The 16,844-nt window shown below is 56.1% G+C and overlaps 1 protein-coding gene across 2 annotated transcripts in view; it reads right to left on the bottom strand.

Moving 5' to 3' along the window:
* The window catches only part of AEBP2 (AE binding protein 2), a 60,604-nt gene extending 50,539 nt beyond the window's left edge, over positions 1-10,065 (bottom strand). Inside the window, exons 1-5 of one of the 2 annotated variants that reach the window (XM_072144781.1) lie at positions 9,614-10,065; positions 2,127-2,388; positions 1,945-2,052; positions 425-608; positions 301-351 (exon numbers count right to left, since the gene is read on the bottom strand). In XM_072144781.1, coding sequence (XP_072000882.1) covers positions 301-351; positions 425-608; positions 1,945-2,052; positions 2,127-2,388; positions 9,614-10,020 — 1,012 coding nt within the window. In that variant the 5' untranslated portion in view covers positions 10,021-10,065. The remainder of the gene's footprint in view (positions 1-300; positions 352-424; positions 609-1,944; positions 2,053-2,126; positions 2,389-9,613) is intronic. The other variant, XM_072144782.1, reaches the window with a different exon arrangement.
* Between the last annotated feature and the right edge of the window lie 6,779 nt (positions 10,066-16,844).

Below are 16,844 nucleotides of genomic sequence, written 5' to 3'. Positions count from 1 at the left end.
CCAGAGCTGCACTCACTATTGTGCACATGGTCAGTGATGGTTATGGGGGGGCACATGGAGATGGAGTGGGGTCTCTCAGTATGACACTACAAGTCCCAGCATGCCTTGGTTGTGCTCGCTGTGGCCTTGCTGGGAGTTGTAGTCTCTTTGCTGCAGCTGACACTTTCAGGAGTCATTGGGGTGTGTGAGGGGTTGTGCAGAAGCCCCACCCACCAGTCGAAGCCCCGCCCACATGAAGGCGTCAGCTCCACAAAGGGTTAATGGGGTCAGGGGTGGAGAGAAGACAGAAGTGGGATCTACCTTTCATCAGAACTGGGGCTGAAGGATAAGGAGCGGACCCCCGCGCTGCGGCTGAGGAGGAGACAGAGAGAGGTATTACCATGTGCCCGGCGCTGGCGCAGCGCCCCCCGCAGCCTGCACTTACGTAATGAGCGCTTGCGCTTGTTCTTCAGCTTGCGGCGCTTGTTTCCGGCCTTGGATGGAGAATCCTCCTTGGACTTGGGGTTTCCCGACACCTTGGATGAATTCTGCTGACTGAAGTGGGTGGGCACATGGCGGGCGAGACCCCCCTGAGAGGCGAAGCTGGCGGTGCAGCCCCCCACCACACACTGCAAGAGAAGAGCCGCACATGAGCGGGGCCTGGCAGGGGAATCCCCCCACCACCGGGGCAGAGGAAGAGGGGGAATCCCCCCACCACCGGGGCAGAGGAAGAGGGGGAATCCCCCCACCACCGGGGCAGAGGAAGAGGGGGAATCCCCACACCACCGGGGCAGAGGAAGAGGGGGAATCCCCACACCTACCGGGGCAGAGGAAGAGGGGGAATCCCCACACCTACCGGGGCAGAGGAAGAGGGGGAATCCCCACACCTACCGGGGCAGAGGAAGAGGGGGAATCCCCACACCTACCGGGGCAGAGGAAGAGGGGGAATCCCCACACCTACCGGGGCAGAGGAAGAGGGGGAATCCCCACACCTACCGGGGCAGAGGAAGAGGGGGAATCCCCACACCTACCGGGGCAGAGGAAGAGGGGGAATCCCCACACCTACCGGGGCAGAGGAAGAGGGGGAATCCCCACACCTACCGGGGCAGAGGAAGAGGGGGAATCCCCACACCTACCGGGGCAGAGGAAGAGGGGGAATCCCCACACCTACCGGGGCAGAGGAAGAGGGGGAATCCCCACACCTACCGGGGCAGAGGAAGAGGGGGAATCCCCACACCTACCGGGGCAGAGGAAGAGGGGGAATCCCCACACCTACCGGGGCAGAGGAAGAGGGGGAATCCCCACACCTACCGGGGCAGAGGAAGAGGGGGAATCCCCACACCTACCGGGGCAGAGGAAGAGGGGGAATCCCCACACCTACCGGGGCAGAGGAAGAGGGGGAATCCCCCCACCACCGGGGCAGAGCAATGCCCCCCAGGATGCAGGGGTTCCCCCCCCCCCAGGGCAGAGGATGCAGGGATTCCCCCCCCCCAGGGCAGAGGATGCAGGGATTCCCCCCCCCAGGGCAGAGGATGCAGGGATTCCCCCCCCCAGGGCAGAGGATGCAGGGATTCCCCCCCCCAGGGCAGAGGATGCAGGGATTACCCCCCCCAGGGCAGAGGATGCAGGGATTCCCCCCCCAGGGCAGAGGATGCAGGGATTCCCCCCCCCCAGGGCAGAGGATGCAGGGATTCCCCCCCCCCAGGGCAGAGGATGCAGGGATTCCCCCCCAGGGCAGAGGATGCAGGGATTCCCCCCCAGGGCAGAGGATGTAGGGATTCCCCCCCAGGGCAGAGGATGCAGGGTTTCCCACCAGGGCAGAGGATGCAGGGATTCCCCCCCAGGGCAGAGGATGCAGTGATTCCCCCCCAGGGCAGAGGATGCAGGGATTCCCCCCCAGGGCAGAGGATGCAGGGATTCCCCCCCAGGGCAGAGGATGCAGGGATCACCGGGCTGCCCTCTTACCTTGAAGGGCTTGTCCCCGCTGTGGGTCAGCATGTGGCGCTGGAGCCAGCTCTGGCTGGTGGACGGGGTGTTATAGACCTTGCAGCCCTTCCAGAAGCACACGAAGACCTGAAACACACACAACTCAGCAGCGTCAGCACAGCAGAGGCGGCTCGGCGCAGCGCACAGCCGCGCACACTTACCCCTCCGCGCTGCCCGTCCACATGGATGGTCCGGATGTGCTCGGCCAGGTCCGGGCTGGAGGAGAAGCAGCTCTGGCACTGGTCCCAGCAGCAGGCGTAGGACAGGCTCTTACTGGCCGAGACCCCCAGGGACATCCCCAGAGACATCCCCAGGGGCATCCCCAGGGGCATCCCCAGGGGCATCCCCTGACTGTTCATCATGGCTGGAGTGGAGCGACCGCTGGAGATGGTGCTGTCCACATCCATCAGAGTGCTGCTGATACTGCAAGGAGGAGACACAGGGTGACTACTACTGCCCCCATCATCCCAGAGACACAACCACACTACTACTTCCCCCATCATCCCAGACACCCCCTACACTACTACTGCCCCCATCATCCCAGAGACACAACCACACTACTTCCCCCATCATCCCAGACACCCCCTACACTACTACTTCCCCCATCATCCCAGACACCCCCTACACTACTACTGCCCCCATCATCCCAGACACCCCCTACACTACTACTTCCCCCATCATCCCAGACACCCCCTACACTACTACTTCCCCCATCATCCCAGACACCCCCTACACTACTACTTCCCCCATCATCCCAGACACTCCCTACACTACTACTTCCCCCATCATCCCAGACACCCCCTACACTACTTCCCCCATCATCCCAGACACCCCCTACACTACTACTTCCCCCATCATCCCAGACACCCCCTACACTACTACTTCCCCCATCATCCCAGAGACACAACCAAACTACTACTTCCCCCATCATCCCAGACACCCCCTACACTACTACTTCCCCCATCATCCCAGACACCCCCTACACTACTACTTCCCCATCATCCCAGAGACACAACCACACTACTACTTCCCCCTTCATCCCAGACACCCCCTACACTACTACTCCCCCCATCATCCCAGACACCCCCTACACTACTACATCCCCCATCATCCCAGAGACACAACTCCACTACTACTTCCCCCATCATCCCAGACACCCCCTACACTACTACTTCCCCCATCATCCCAGACACCCCCTACACTACTACTTCCCCCATCATCCCAGACACCCCCTACACTACTTCCCCCATCATCGCAGACACTCCCTACACTACTACTACTTCCCCCATCATCCCAGACACTCCCTACACTACTACTTCCCCCATTATCCCAGACACCCCCTACACTACTACTTCCCCCATCATACCAGACACTCCCTACACTACTACTTCCCCCATCATCCCAGACACTCCCTACACTACTACTTCCCCCATCATCCCATACACCCCCTACACTACTTCCCCCATCATCCCAGACACGCCCTACACTACTACTTCCCCCATCATCCCAGACACTCCCTACACTACTACTTCCCCCATCATCCCAGACTCGCCCTACACTACTACTTCCCCCATCATCCCAGACACCCCCTACACTACTACTTCCCCCATCATCCCAGACACGCCCTACACTACTACTTCCCCCATCATCCCAGACACTCCCTACACTACTACTTCCCCCATCATCCCAGACACTCCCTACACTACTACTACTCCCCCCATCATCCCAGACACCCCCTACACTACTCCCCCCATCATCCCAGACACCCCCTACACTACTACATCCCCCATCATCCCAGACACCCCCTACACTACTACTCCCCCCATCATCCCAGACACCCCCTACACTACTTCTTCCCCCATCATCCCAGACACCCCTTACACTACTACTCCCATCATCCCAGACACCCCCTACACTACTATTCCCCCCATCATCCCAGACACCCCCTACACTACTATTCCCCCCATCATCCCAGACACCCCCTACACTACTACTTCCCCCATCATCCCAGACACCCCCTACACTACTACTCCCCCCATCATCCCAGACACTCCCTACACTACTACTTCCCCCATCATCCCAGACACCCCCTACACTACTACTCCCCCCATCATCCCAGACACCCCCTACACTACTTCTTCCCCCATCTTCCCAGACACCCCTTACACTACTACTCCCCCCATCATCCCAGACACCCCCTACACTACTACTTCCCCCATCATCCCAGACACTCCCTACACTACTACTTCCCCCATCATCCCAGACACTCCCTACACTACTACTTCCCCCATCATCCCAGACACCCCCTACACTACTACTTCCCCCATCATCCCAGACACCCCCTACACTACAACTTCCCCCATCATCCCAGACACCCCCTACACTACTACTTCCCCCATCATCCCAGACACCCCCTACACTACTACTCCCCCCATCATCCCAGACACCCCCTACACTACTACTTCCCCCATCATCCCAGACACCCCCTACACTACTACTTCCCCCATCATCCCAGACACCCCCTACACTACTACTTCCCCCATCATCCCAGACACCCCCTACACTACTACTTCCCCCATCATCCCAGACACCCCCTACACTACTACTTCCCCCATCATCCCAGACACTCCCTACACTACTACTTCCCCCATCATCCCAGACACCCCCTACACTACTACTTCCCCCATCATCCCAGACACTCCCTACACTACTACTTCCCCCATCATCCCAGACACCCCCTACACTACTACTTCCCCCATCATCCCAGACACCCCCTACACTACTACTTCCCCCATCATCCCAGACACCCCCTACACTACTTCCCCCATCATCCCAGACACCCCTACACTACTTCCCCCATCATCCCAGACACCCCCTACACTACTACTTCCCCCATCATCCCAGACACTCCCTACACTACTACTCCCCCCATCATCCCAGACACCCCCTACACTACTACTTCCCCCATCATCCCAAACACCCCCTACACTACTTCCCCCATCATCCCAGACACCCCCTACAATACTATTCCCCCCATCATCCCAGACACCCCCTATATTACTACATCCCCCATCATCCCAGACACTCCCTACACTACTACTTCCCCCATCATCCCAGACACTCCCTACACTACTACTTCCCCCATCATCCCAGACACCCCCTACACTACTACTTCCCCCATCATCCCAGACACCCCCTACACTACTACTCCCCCCATCATCCCAGACACCCCTTACACTACTACTTCCCCCATCATCCCAGACACCCCCTACACTACTATTCCCCCCATCATCCCAGACACCCCCTACACTACTATTCCCCCCATCATCCCAGACACCCCCTACACTACTATTCCCCCCATCATCCCAGACACCCCCTACACTACTATTCCCCCCATCATCCCAGAAACCCCCTACACTACTACTTACCCCATTATCCCAGACACTCCCTACACTACTTCCCCCATCATCCCAGACACCCCCTACACTACTACTTCCCCCATCATCCCAGACACCCCCTACATTACTACATCCCCCATCATCCCAGAGACACAACTCCACTACTACTTCCCCCATCATCCCAGACACTACCTACACAACTACTTCCCCCATCATCCCAGACACTCCCTACACTACTATTTCCCCCATCATCCCAGACACCCCCTACACTACTACTTCCCCCATCATCCCAGACACTCCCTACACTACTACTTCCCCCATCATCCCAGACACCCCCTACACTACTACATCCCCCATCATCCCAGAGACACAACTCCACTACTTCCCCCATCATCCCAGACACTCCCTACACTACTACTTCCCCCATCATCCCAGACACTCCCTACACTACTACTTCCCCCATCATCCCAGACACCCCCTACACTACTACTTCCCCCATCATCCCAGACACCCCCTACACTACTACTTCCCCCATCATCCCAGACACCCCCTACACTACTACTCCCCCCATCATCCCAGACACCCCCTACACTACTACTTCCCCCATCATCCCAGACACTCCCTACACTACTACTTCCCCCATCATCCCAGACACTCCCTACACTACTACTTCCCCCATCATACCAGACACTCCCTACACTACTACTACTCCCCCCATCATCCCAGACACTCCCTACACTACTACTTCCCCCATCATCCCAGACACCCCCTACACTACTACTCCCCCCATCATCCCAGACACCCCCTACACCACTACTACTCCCCCCATCATCCCAGACACCCCCTACACTACTACTCCCCCCATCATCCCAGACACCCCCTACACCACTACTACTTCCCCCATCATCCCAGACACCCCCTACATTACTACATCCCCCATCATCCCAGAGACACAACTCCACTACTACTTCCCCCATCATCCCAGACACTACCTACACAACTACTTCCCCCATCATCCCAGACACTCCCTACACTATTTCCCCCATCATCCCAGACACCCCCTACACTACTACTTCCCCCATCATCCCAGACACTCCCTACACTACTACTTCCCCCATCATCCCAGACACCCCCTACACTACTACATCCCCCATCATCCCAGAGACACAACTCCACTACTTCCCCCATCATCCCAGACACTCCCTACACTACTACTTCCCCCATCATCCCAGACACTCCCTACACTACTACTTCCCCCATCATCCCAGACACCCCCTACACTACTACTTCCCCCATCATCCCAGACACCCCCTACACTACTACTTCCCCCATCATCCCAGACACCCCCTACACTACTACTCCCCCCATCATCCCAGACACCCCCTACACTACTACTCCCCCCATCATCCCAGACACCCCCTACACTACTACTTCCCCCATCATCCCAGACACTCCCTACACTACTACTTCCCCCATCATCCCAGACACTCCCTACACTACAACTTCCCCCATCATCCCAGACACCCCCTACACTACTACTTCCCCCATCATCCCAGACACCCCCTACACTACTACTTCCCCCATCATCCCAGACACCCCCTACATTACTACATCCCCCATCATCCCAGAGACACAACTCCACTACTACTTCCCCCATCATCCCAGACACTACCTACACAACTACTTCCCCCATCATCCCAGACACTCCATACACTACTACTTCCCCCATCATCCCAAACACCCCCTACACTACAACTTCCCCCATCATCCCAAACACCCCCTACACTACTACTCCCCCCATCATCCCAGACACCCCCTACACTACTACTTCCCCCATCATCCCAGACACCCCCTACACTACTACTCCCCCCATAATCCCAGACACCCCCTACACTACTACTTCCCCCATCATCCCAGACACCCCCTACACTACTACATCCCCCATCATCCCAGAGACACAACTCCACTACTACTTCCCCCATCATCCCAGACACCCCCTACATTACTACTCCCCCCATCATCCCAGACACCCCCTACACTACTACATCCCCCATCATCCCAGAGACACAACTCCACTACTACTTCCCCCATCATCCCAGACACTCCCTACACTACTACTTCCCCCATCATCCCAGAGACACAACCACACTACTACTTCCCCCATCATCCCAGACACCCCCTACACTACTACTTCCCCCATTATCCCAGACACTCTCTACACTACTACTTCCCCCATCATCCCAGACACCCCCTACACTACTACTCCCCCCATCATCCCAGACACCCCCTACACTACTACACCCCCCATCATCCCAGACACCCCCTACACTACTACTTCCCCCATCATCCCAGACACTCCCTACACTACTTCCCCCATCATCCCAGACACCCCCTACACTACTACTTCCCCCATCATCCCAGAGACACAACTCCACTACTTCCCCCATCATCCCAGACACCCCCTACACTACAACTTCCCCCATCATCCCAGACACCCCCTACACTACTACTTCCCCCATCATCCCAGACACCCCCTACACTACTACTTCCCCCATCATCCCAGACACCCCCTACACTACTACTTCCCCCATCATCCCAGACACTCCCTACACTACTACTTCCCCCATTATCCCAGACACTCCCTACACTACTACTTCCCCCATCATCCCAGACACCCCCTACACTACTACTTCCCCCATCATCCCAGACACCCCCTACACTACTACTTCCCCCATCATCCCAGACACCCCCTACACTACTACTTCCCCCATCATCCCAGACACTCCCTACACTACTTCCCCCATTATCCGAGACACCCCCTACACTACTACTTCCCCCATCATCCCAGACACCCCCTACACTACTACTTCCCCCATCATCCCAGACACCCCCTACACTACTACTTCCCCCATCATCCCAGACACGCCCTACACTACTACTTCCCCCATCATCCCAGACACTCCCTACACTACTACTACTCCCCCCATCATCCCAGACACCCCCTACACTACTACTACTCCCCCCATCATCCCAGACACCCCCTACACTACTACATCCCCCATCATCCCAGACACCCCCTACACTACTACTTCCCCCATCATCCCAGACACTCCCTACACTACTACTTCCCCCATCATCCCAGACACCCCCTACACTACTACATCCCCCATCATCCCAGACACCCCCTACACTACTACTTCCCCCATCATCCCAGACACTCCCTACACTACTACATCCCCCATCATCCCAGACACCCCCTACACTACTACTTCCCCCATCATCCCAGACACTCCCTACACTACTACTCCCCCCATCATCCCAGACACCCCCTACACTACTACATCCCCCATCATCCCAGACACCCCCTACACTACTACTTCCCCCATCATCCCAGACACTCCCTACACTACTACTTCCCCCATCATCCCAGACACGCCCTACACTACTACTTCCCCCATCATCCCAGACACTCCCTACACTACTACTACTCCCCCCATCATCCCAGACACCCCCTACACTACTACTACTCCCCCCATCATCCCAGACACCCCCTACACTACTACATCCCCCATCATCCCAGACACTCCCTACACTACTACTTCCCCCCATCATCCCAGACACTCCCTACACTACTACTTCCCCCATTATCCCAGACACTCCCTACACTACTACTTCCCCCATTATCCCAGACACCCCCTACACTACTACTTCCCCCATCATCCCAGACACTCCCTACACTACAACTTCCCCCATCATCCCAGACACCCCCTACACTACTACTTCCCCCATCATCCCAGACACCCCCTACACTACTACTTCCCCCATCATCCCAGACACCCCCTACACTACTACTTCCCCCATCATCCCAGAGACACAACTACACTACTACTTCCCCCATCATCCCAGACACCCCCTACACTACTACTTCCCCCATCATCCCAGACACTCCCTACACTACTACATCCCCCATCATCCCAGACACCCCCTACACTACTACTTCCCCCATCATCCCAGAGACACAACTACACTACTACTTCCCCCATCATCCCAGACACTCCCTACACTACTACTCCCCCCATCAAGACTATGACATGTCCAGCCTCCTGTGGGCGGGGTTATGACACTCCCAGAATCCATCCTGACAAACGAGGGCGTCACCCATAGATACAGGAGGCGTGATCGTGGAGATGGGGCGTGCCCCGGCTATGACTGGGCGTGCCCCGGTTCTTACTGGGGGCGTGGCCTCTCACCTGTCCTCGGAGTCCATGCGGCTGAGCGGCTCGCCCTCGGATGACCCCGCCCCCAGGCTGGTCCTGCGTCCTGATTGGCTGCCGCTGCTGTAGCCGTCGTCCCCCCCGCTGCTGCTGCCGCCGCTGCTGCTCCCGGGGGCGCTGTTGTCGGGGCCGGATCCATCCTCCGGGCGGCCGCCGCTGCGCTCCCCGTCCATACTGCTCCCGGCCGGGCTGTCTGAGCGCTCCGAGACGCCGCTGCTCTCCTCGTCCTCCTCCTCGTCTTCCTCCTCATCTTCATCCTCCTCCTCCTCCCGCGCTCCCGCCGCCTCCTCCTCCTCCTCTGCCGGCGGCTCCGGGGCTGCGGCCTGTTCGGGGCTCGGGCTCCTGGAGGACGGCGTCTGCGGCTCCTCACAAGCGGCGGCCATGACTGCAGCACTGACGTCACCACACGGAGGGCGGGGCTGCGGCAAGGAGAGCTACGGGCACCAGGCGGGGACAAAACACCGAGCGCGCAGCCACAGGAGGAGGAGGATAGAGGAGGAGGAGGAGGACAGAGGAGTCTGGAGGAGGAGGAGGACAGAGGAGTCTGGAGGAGGAGGACAGAGGGGTCTGTAGGAGGAGGAGGACAGAGGAGTCTGGAGGAGGAGGAGGAGGACAGAGGAGTCTGGAGGAGGAGGAGGAGGACAGAGGAGTCTGGAGGAGGAGGAGGACAGAGGAGTCTGGAGGAGGAGGAGGAGGACAGAGGGGTCTGGAGGAGGAGGAGGACAGAGGGGTCTGGAGGAGGACAGAGGAGTCTGTAGGAGGAGGACAGAGGAGTCTGGAGGAGGAGGAGGACAGAGGAGTCTGTAGGAGGAGGACAGAGGAGTCTGGAGGAGGAGGAGGACAGAGGAGTCTGCAGGAGGAGGAGGAGGAGGACAGAGGAGTCTGGAGGGGGAGGAGGACAGAGGAGTCTGGAGGGGGAGGAGGACAGAGGAGTCTGGAGGAGGAGGAGGACAGAGGGGTCTGGAGGAGGAGGACAGAGGAGCCTGGAGGAGGAGGAGGAGGACAGAGGAGCCTGGAGGAGGAGGAGGAGGACAGAGGAGTCTGGAGGAGGAGGAGGAGGACAGAGGAGCCTGGAGGAGGAGGAGGAGGACAGAGGAGTCTGGAGGAGGAGGACAGAGGAGCCTGGAGGAGGAGGACAGAGGAGCCTGGAGGAGGAGGAGGACAGAGGAGTCTGTAGGAGGAGGACAGAGGAGTCTGTAGGAGGAGGAGGACAGAGGAGTCTGGGTGAGGCAGAGGAGGACAGAGGAGTCTGGAGGAGGAGGAGGACAGAGGAGTCTGTAGGAGGAGGAGGACAGAGGAGTCTGGAGGAGGAGGAGGACAGAGGAGTCTGGAGGAGGAGGAGGACAGAGGAGTCTGGGTGAGGCAGAGGAGGACAGAGGAGTCTGGAGGAGGAGGAGGACAGAGGAGTCTGTAGGAGGAGGAGGACAGAGGAGTCTGGAGGAGGAGGAGGACAGAGGAGTCTGGAGGAGGAGGACAGAGTAGTCTGGAGGAGGAGGAGGACAGAGGAGTCGGGAGGAGGAGGAGGACAGAGGAGTCGGGAGGAGGAGGACAGAGGAGTCTGTAGGAGGAGGACAGAGGAGTCGGGAGGAGGAGGACAGAGGAGTCGGGAGGAGGACAGAGGAGTCGGGAGGAGGAGGACAGAGGAGTCGGGAGGAGGAGGACAGAGGAGTCGGGAGGAGGAGGACAGAGGAGTCGGGAGGAGGATATCACACGACCGGGAGGGGAGGTCACGGGGCCTCCTTTTGTATTTATGATTTTAAAGATATCTGCACTTCTACACAATAACAAACCCTCAGCTCTGTGACATGTTACACTGTAGCGGCTCCACAGCTGTGTGACATGTGATGTGTAACACTGTAGCGGCTCCTCAGCTGTGTGACATGTGATGTGTTACACTGTAGCGGCTCCACAGCTGTGTGACATGTGATGTGTAACACTGTAGCGGCCCCTCAGCTGTGTGACATGTGATGTGTTACACTGTAGCGGCCCCTCAGCTGTGTGACATGTGATGTGTTACACTGTAGCGGCTCCTCAGCTGTGTGACATGTGATGTGTTACACTGTAGCGGCTCCTCAGCTGTGTGACATGTGATGTGTTACATTGTAGCGGCTCCTCAGCTGTGTGACATGTGATGTGTTACACTGTAGCGGCTCCTCAGCTGTGTGACATGTGATGTGTTACAATGTAGCGGCCCCTCAGCTGTGTGACATGTGACATGTTACATTGTAGCGGCCCCTCAGCTATGTGACATGTGATGTGTTACACTGTAGCGGCTCCTCAGCTGTGTGACATGTGATGTGTTACATTGTAGCGGCTCCTCAGCTGTGTGACATGTGATGTGTTACACTGTAGCGGCTCCTCAGCTGTGTGACATGTGATGTGTTACAATGTAGCGGCTCCTCAGCTGTGTGACATGTGATGTGTTACACTGTAGAGGCTCCTCAGCTGTGTGACATGTGATGTGTTACACTGTAGCGGCTCCTCAGCTGTGTGACATGTGATGTGTTACACTGTAGCGGCCCCTCAGCTGTGTGACATGTGATGTGTAACACTGTAGCGGCCCCTCAGCTGTGTGACATGTGATGTGTTACACTGTAGCGGCTCCTCAGCTGTGTGACATGTGATGTGTTACACTGTAGCGGCCCCTCAGCTGTGTGACATGTGATGTGTAACACTGTAGCGGCTCCTCAGCTGTGTGACATGTGATGTGTTACACTGTAGCGGCTCCTCAGCTGTGTGACATGTGATGTGTTACACTGTAGCGGCCCCTCAGCTGTGTGACATGTTACACTGTAGCGGCTCCTCAGCTGTGTGACATGTGATGTGTTACACTGTAGCGGCTCCTCAGCTGTGTGACATGTTACACTGTAGCGGCTCCTCAGCTGTGTGACATGTGATGTGTTACACTGTTGCGGCCCCTCAGCTGTGTGACATGTGATGTGTTACACTGTAGCGGCCCCTCAGCTGTGTGACATGTGATGTGTTACACTATAGCGGCTCCACGGCTGTGTGACATGTGATGTGTTACACTGTAGCAGCCCCTCAGCTGTGTGACATGTGATGTGTTACACTGTAGCGGCTCCTCAGTTGTGTGACATGTGATGTGTTACACTGTAGCGGCTCCTCAGCTGTGTGACATGTGATGTGTTACACTGTAGCGGCTCCTCAGCTGTGTGACATGTTACACTGTAGCGGCTCCTCAGCTGTGTGACATGTGATGTGTTACACTGTAGCGGCTCCTCAGCTGTGTGACATGTGACATGTTACACTGTAGCGGCCCCTCAGCTGTGTGACATCTGATGTGTTACACTGTAGCGGCCCCTCAGCTGTGTGACATGTGATGTGTTACACTGTAGCGGCTCCTCAGCTGTGTGGCATGTGATGTGTTACACTGTAGCGGCTCCTCAGCTGTGTGACATGTGATGTGTTACACTGTAGCGGCTCCACAGCTGTGTGACATGTGATGTGTTACACTGTAGCGGCTCCTCAGCTGTGTGACATGTGATGTGTTACACTGTAGCGGCCCCTCAGCTGTGTGACATGTGATGTGTTACACTATAGCGGCCCCTCAGCTGTGTGACATGTGATGTGTTACACTGTAGCGGCCCCTCAGCTGTGTGACATGTGATGTGTTACACTATAGCGGCCCCTCAGCTGTGTGACATGTGATGTGTTACACTGTAGCGGCTCCTCAGCTGTGTGACATGTGATGTGTTACACTATAGCGGCCCCTCAGCTGTGTGACATGTGATGTGTTACACTGTAGCGGCTCCTCAGCTGTGTGACATGTGATGTGTTACACTGTAGCGGCCCCTCAGCTGTGTGACATGTGATGTGTTACACTGTAGCGGCTCCTCAGTTGTGTGACGTGATGTGTTACACTGTAGCGGCCCCTCAGCTGTGTGACATGTGATGTGTTACACTGTAGCGACTCCTCAGCTGTGTGACATGTGATTTGTTACACTGTAGCGGCCCCTCAGCTGTGTGACATGTGATGTGTTACACTGTAGCGGCCCCTCAGCTGTGTGACATGTTACACTGTAGCGGCCCCTCAGCTGTGTGACATGTGATGTGTTACACTGTAGCGGCCCCTCAGCTGTGTGACATGTGATGTGTAACACTGTAGCGGCCCCTCAGCTGTGTGACATGTGATGTGTTACACTGTAGCGGCCCCTCAGCTGTGTGACATGTGACATGTTACACTGTAGCGGCCCCTCAGCTGTGTGACATGTGATGTGTTACACTGTAGCGGCTCCTCAGCTGTGTGGCATGTGATGTGTTACACTGTAGCGGCCCCTCAGCTGTGTGACATGTGATGTGTTACACTGTAGCGGCTCCTCAGCTGTGTGACATGTGATGTGTTACACTGTAGCGGCTCCACAGCTGTGTGACATGTGATGTGTTACACTGTAGCGGCCCCTCAGCTGTGTGACATGTGATTTGTTACACTGTAGCGGCCCCTCAGCTGTGTGACATGTGACATGTTACACTGTAGCGGCCCCTCAGCTGTGTGACATGTGATGTGTTACACTGTAGCGGCCCCTCAGCTGTGTGACATGTGATGTGTTACACTGTAGCGGCTCCTCAGCTGTGTGAAATGTGATGTGTTACACTGTAGCGGCTCCTCAGCTGTGTGACATGTGATGTGTTACACTGTAGCGGCTCCTCAGCTGTGTGACATGTGATGTGTAACACTGTAGCGGCTCCTCAGCTATGTGACATGTGATGTGTTACACTGTAGCGGCTCCTCAGCTGTGTGACATGTGATGTGTTACACTGTAGCGACTCCTCAGCTGTGTGACATGTGATGTGTTACACTGTAGCGGGTCCTCAGCTGTGTGACATGTGATGTGTTACACTGTAGCGGCTCCTCAGCTGTGTGACATGTGATGTGTTACACTGTAGCGGCTCCTCAGCTATGTGACATGTGATGTGTTACACTGTAGCAGCCCCTCAGCTGTGTGACATGTGATGTGTTACACTGTAGCGGCCCCTCAGCTGTGTGACATGTGATGTGTTACACTGTAGCGGCTCCTCAGCTGTGTGACATGTGATGTGTTACACTGTAGCGGCTCCTCAGCTGTGTGACATGTGATGTGTAATACTGTAGCGGCTCCTCAGCTGTGTGACATGTGATGTGTTACACTGTAGCGGCTCCTCAGCTGTGTGACATGTGATGTGTTACACTGTAGCGGCCCCTCAGCTGTGTGACATGTGATGTGTTACACTGTAGCGGCCCCTCAGCTGTGTGACATGTGATGTGTTACACTGTAGCGGCCCCTCAGCTGTGTGACATGTGATGTGTTACACTGTAGCGGCCCCTCAGCTGTGTGACATGTGATGTGTTACACTGTAGCGGCTCCTCAGCTGTGTGACATGTGATGTGTTACACTGTAGCGCCTCCTCAGCTGTGTGACATGTGATGTGTTACACTGTAGCGGCTCCTCAGCTGTGTGACATGTGATGTGTTACACTGTAGCGGCTCCTCAGCTGTGTGACATGTGACATGTTACACTGTAGCGGCTCCTCAGCTGTGTGACATGTGATGTGTAACACTGTAGCGGCTCCTCAGCTATGTGACATGTGACATGTTACACTGTAGCGGCCCCTCAGCTGTGTGACATGTGATGTGTAACACTGTAGCGGCTCCTCAGCTGTGTGACATGTGATGTGTTACACTGTAGCGGCTCCTCAGCTGTGTGACATGTGATGTGTTACACTGTAGCGGCCCCTCAGCTGTGTGACATGTGATGTGTTACACTGTAGCGGCTCCTCAGCTGTGTGACATGTGATGTGTTACACTGTAGCGGCTCCTCAGATGTGTGACATGTGATGTGTTACACTGTAGCGGCTCCTCAGCTGTGTGACATGTGATGTGTTACACTGTAGCGGCTCCTCAGCTGTGTGACATGTGATGTGTTACACTGTAGCGGCTCCTCAGCTGTGTGACATGTGACATGTTACACTGTAGCGGCTCCTCAGCTGTGTGACATGTGATGTGTAACACTGTAGCGGCTCCTCAGCTATGTGACATGTGACATGTTACACTGTAGCGGCCCCTCAGCTGTGTGACATGTGATGTGTAACACTGTAGCGGCTCCTCAGCTGTGTGACATGTGATGTGTTACACTGTAGCGGCTCCTCAGCTGTGTGACATGTGATGTGTTACACTGTAGCGGCCCCTCAGCTGTGTGACATGTGATGTGTTACACTGTAGCGGCTCCTCAGCTGTGTGACATGTGATGTGTTACACTGTAGCGGCTCCTCAGATGTGTGACATGTGATGTGTTACACTGTAGCGGCTCCTCAGCTGTGTGACATGTGATGTGTTACATTGTAGCGGCTCCTCAGCTGTGTGACATGTGATGTGTTACACTGTAGCGGCTCCTCAGCTGTGTGACATGTGATGTGTTACACTGTAGCGACTCCTCAGCTGTGTGACATGTGATGTGTTACACTGTAGCGGCTCCTCAGCTGTGTGACATGTGATGTGTTACACTGTAGCGGCCCCTCAGCTGTGTGACATGTGATGTGTAACACTGTAGCGACTCCTCAGCTGTGTGACATGTGATGTGTTACACTGTAGCGGCTCCTCAGCTGTGTGACATGTGATGTGTTACACTGTAGCGGCTCCTCAGCTGTGTGACATGTGATGTGTTACACTGTAGCGGCTCCTCAGCTGTGTGACATGTGATGTGTTACACTGTAGCGGCTACTCAGCTGTGTGACATGTGATGTGTTACACTGTAGCGGCTCCTCAGCTGTGTGACATGTTACACTGTAGCAGCCCCTCAGCTGTGTGACATGTGATGTGTTACACTGTAGCGGCTCCTCAGCTGTGTGACATGTGATGTGTTACACTGTAGCGGCCCCTCAGCTGTGTGACATGTGATGTGTTACACTGTAGCGGCCCCTCAGCTGTGTGACATGTGATGTGTTACACTGTAGCGGCTCCTCAGCTGTGTGACATGTGATGTGTTACACTGTAGCGGCCCCTCAGCTGTGTGACATGTGATGTGTTACACTGTAGCGGCTCCTCAGCTGTGTGACATGTGATGTGTTACACTGTAGCGGCTCCTCAGCTGTGTGACATGTGATGTGTAACACTGTAGCGGCTCCTCAGCTGTGTGACATGTGATGTGTAACACTGTAGCGGCTCCTCAGCTGTGTGACATGTGATGTGTTACACTGTAGCGGCTCCTCAGTT

The sequence above is a fragment of the Engystomops pustulosus genome, chromosome 4 (assembly GCF_040894005.1).
Source record: "Engystomops pustulosus chromosome 4, aEngPut4.maternal, whole genome shotgun sequence".
Classification (NCBI taxonomy): domain Eukaryota; kingdom Metazoa; phylum Chordata; class Amphibia; order Anura; family Leptodactylidae; genus Engystomops; species Engystomops pustulosus.
This window is presented reverse-complemented; position numbering and strand designations above follow the sequence as displayed.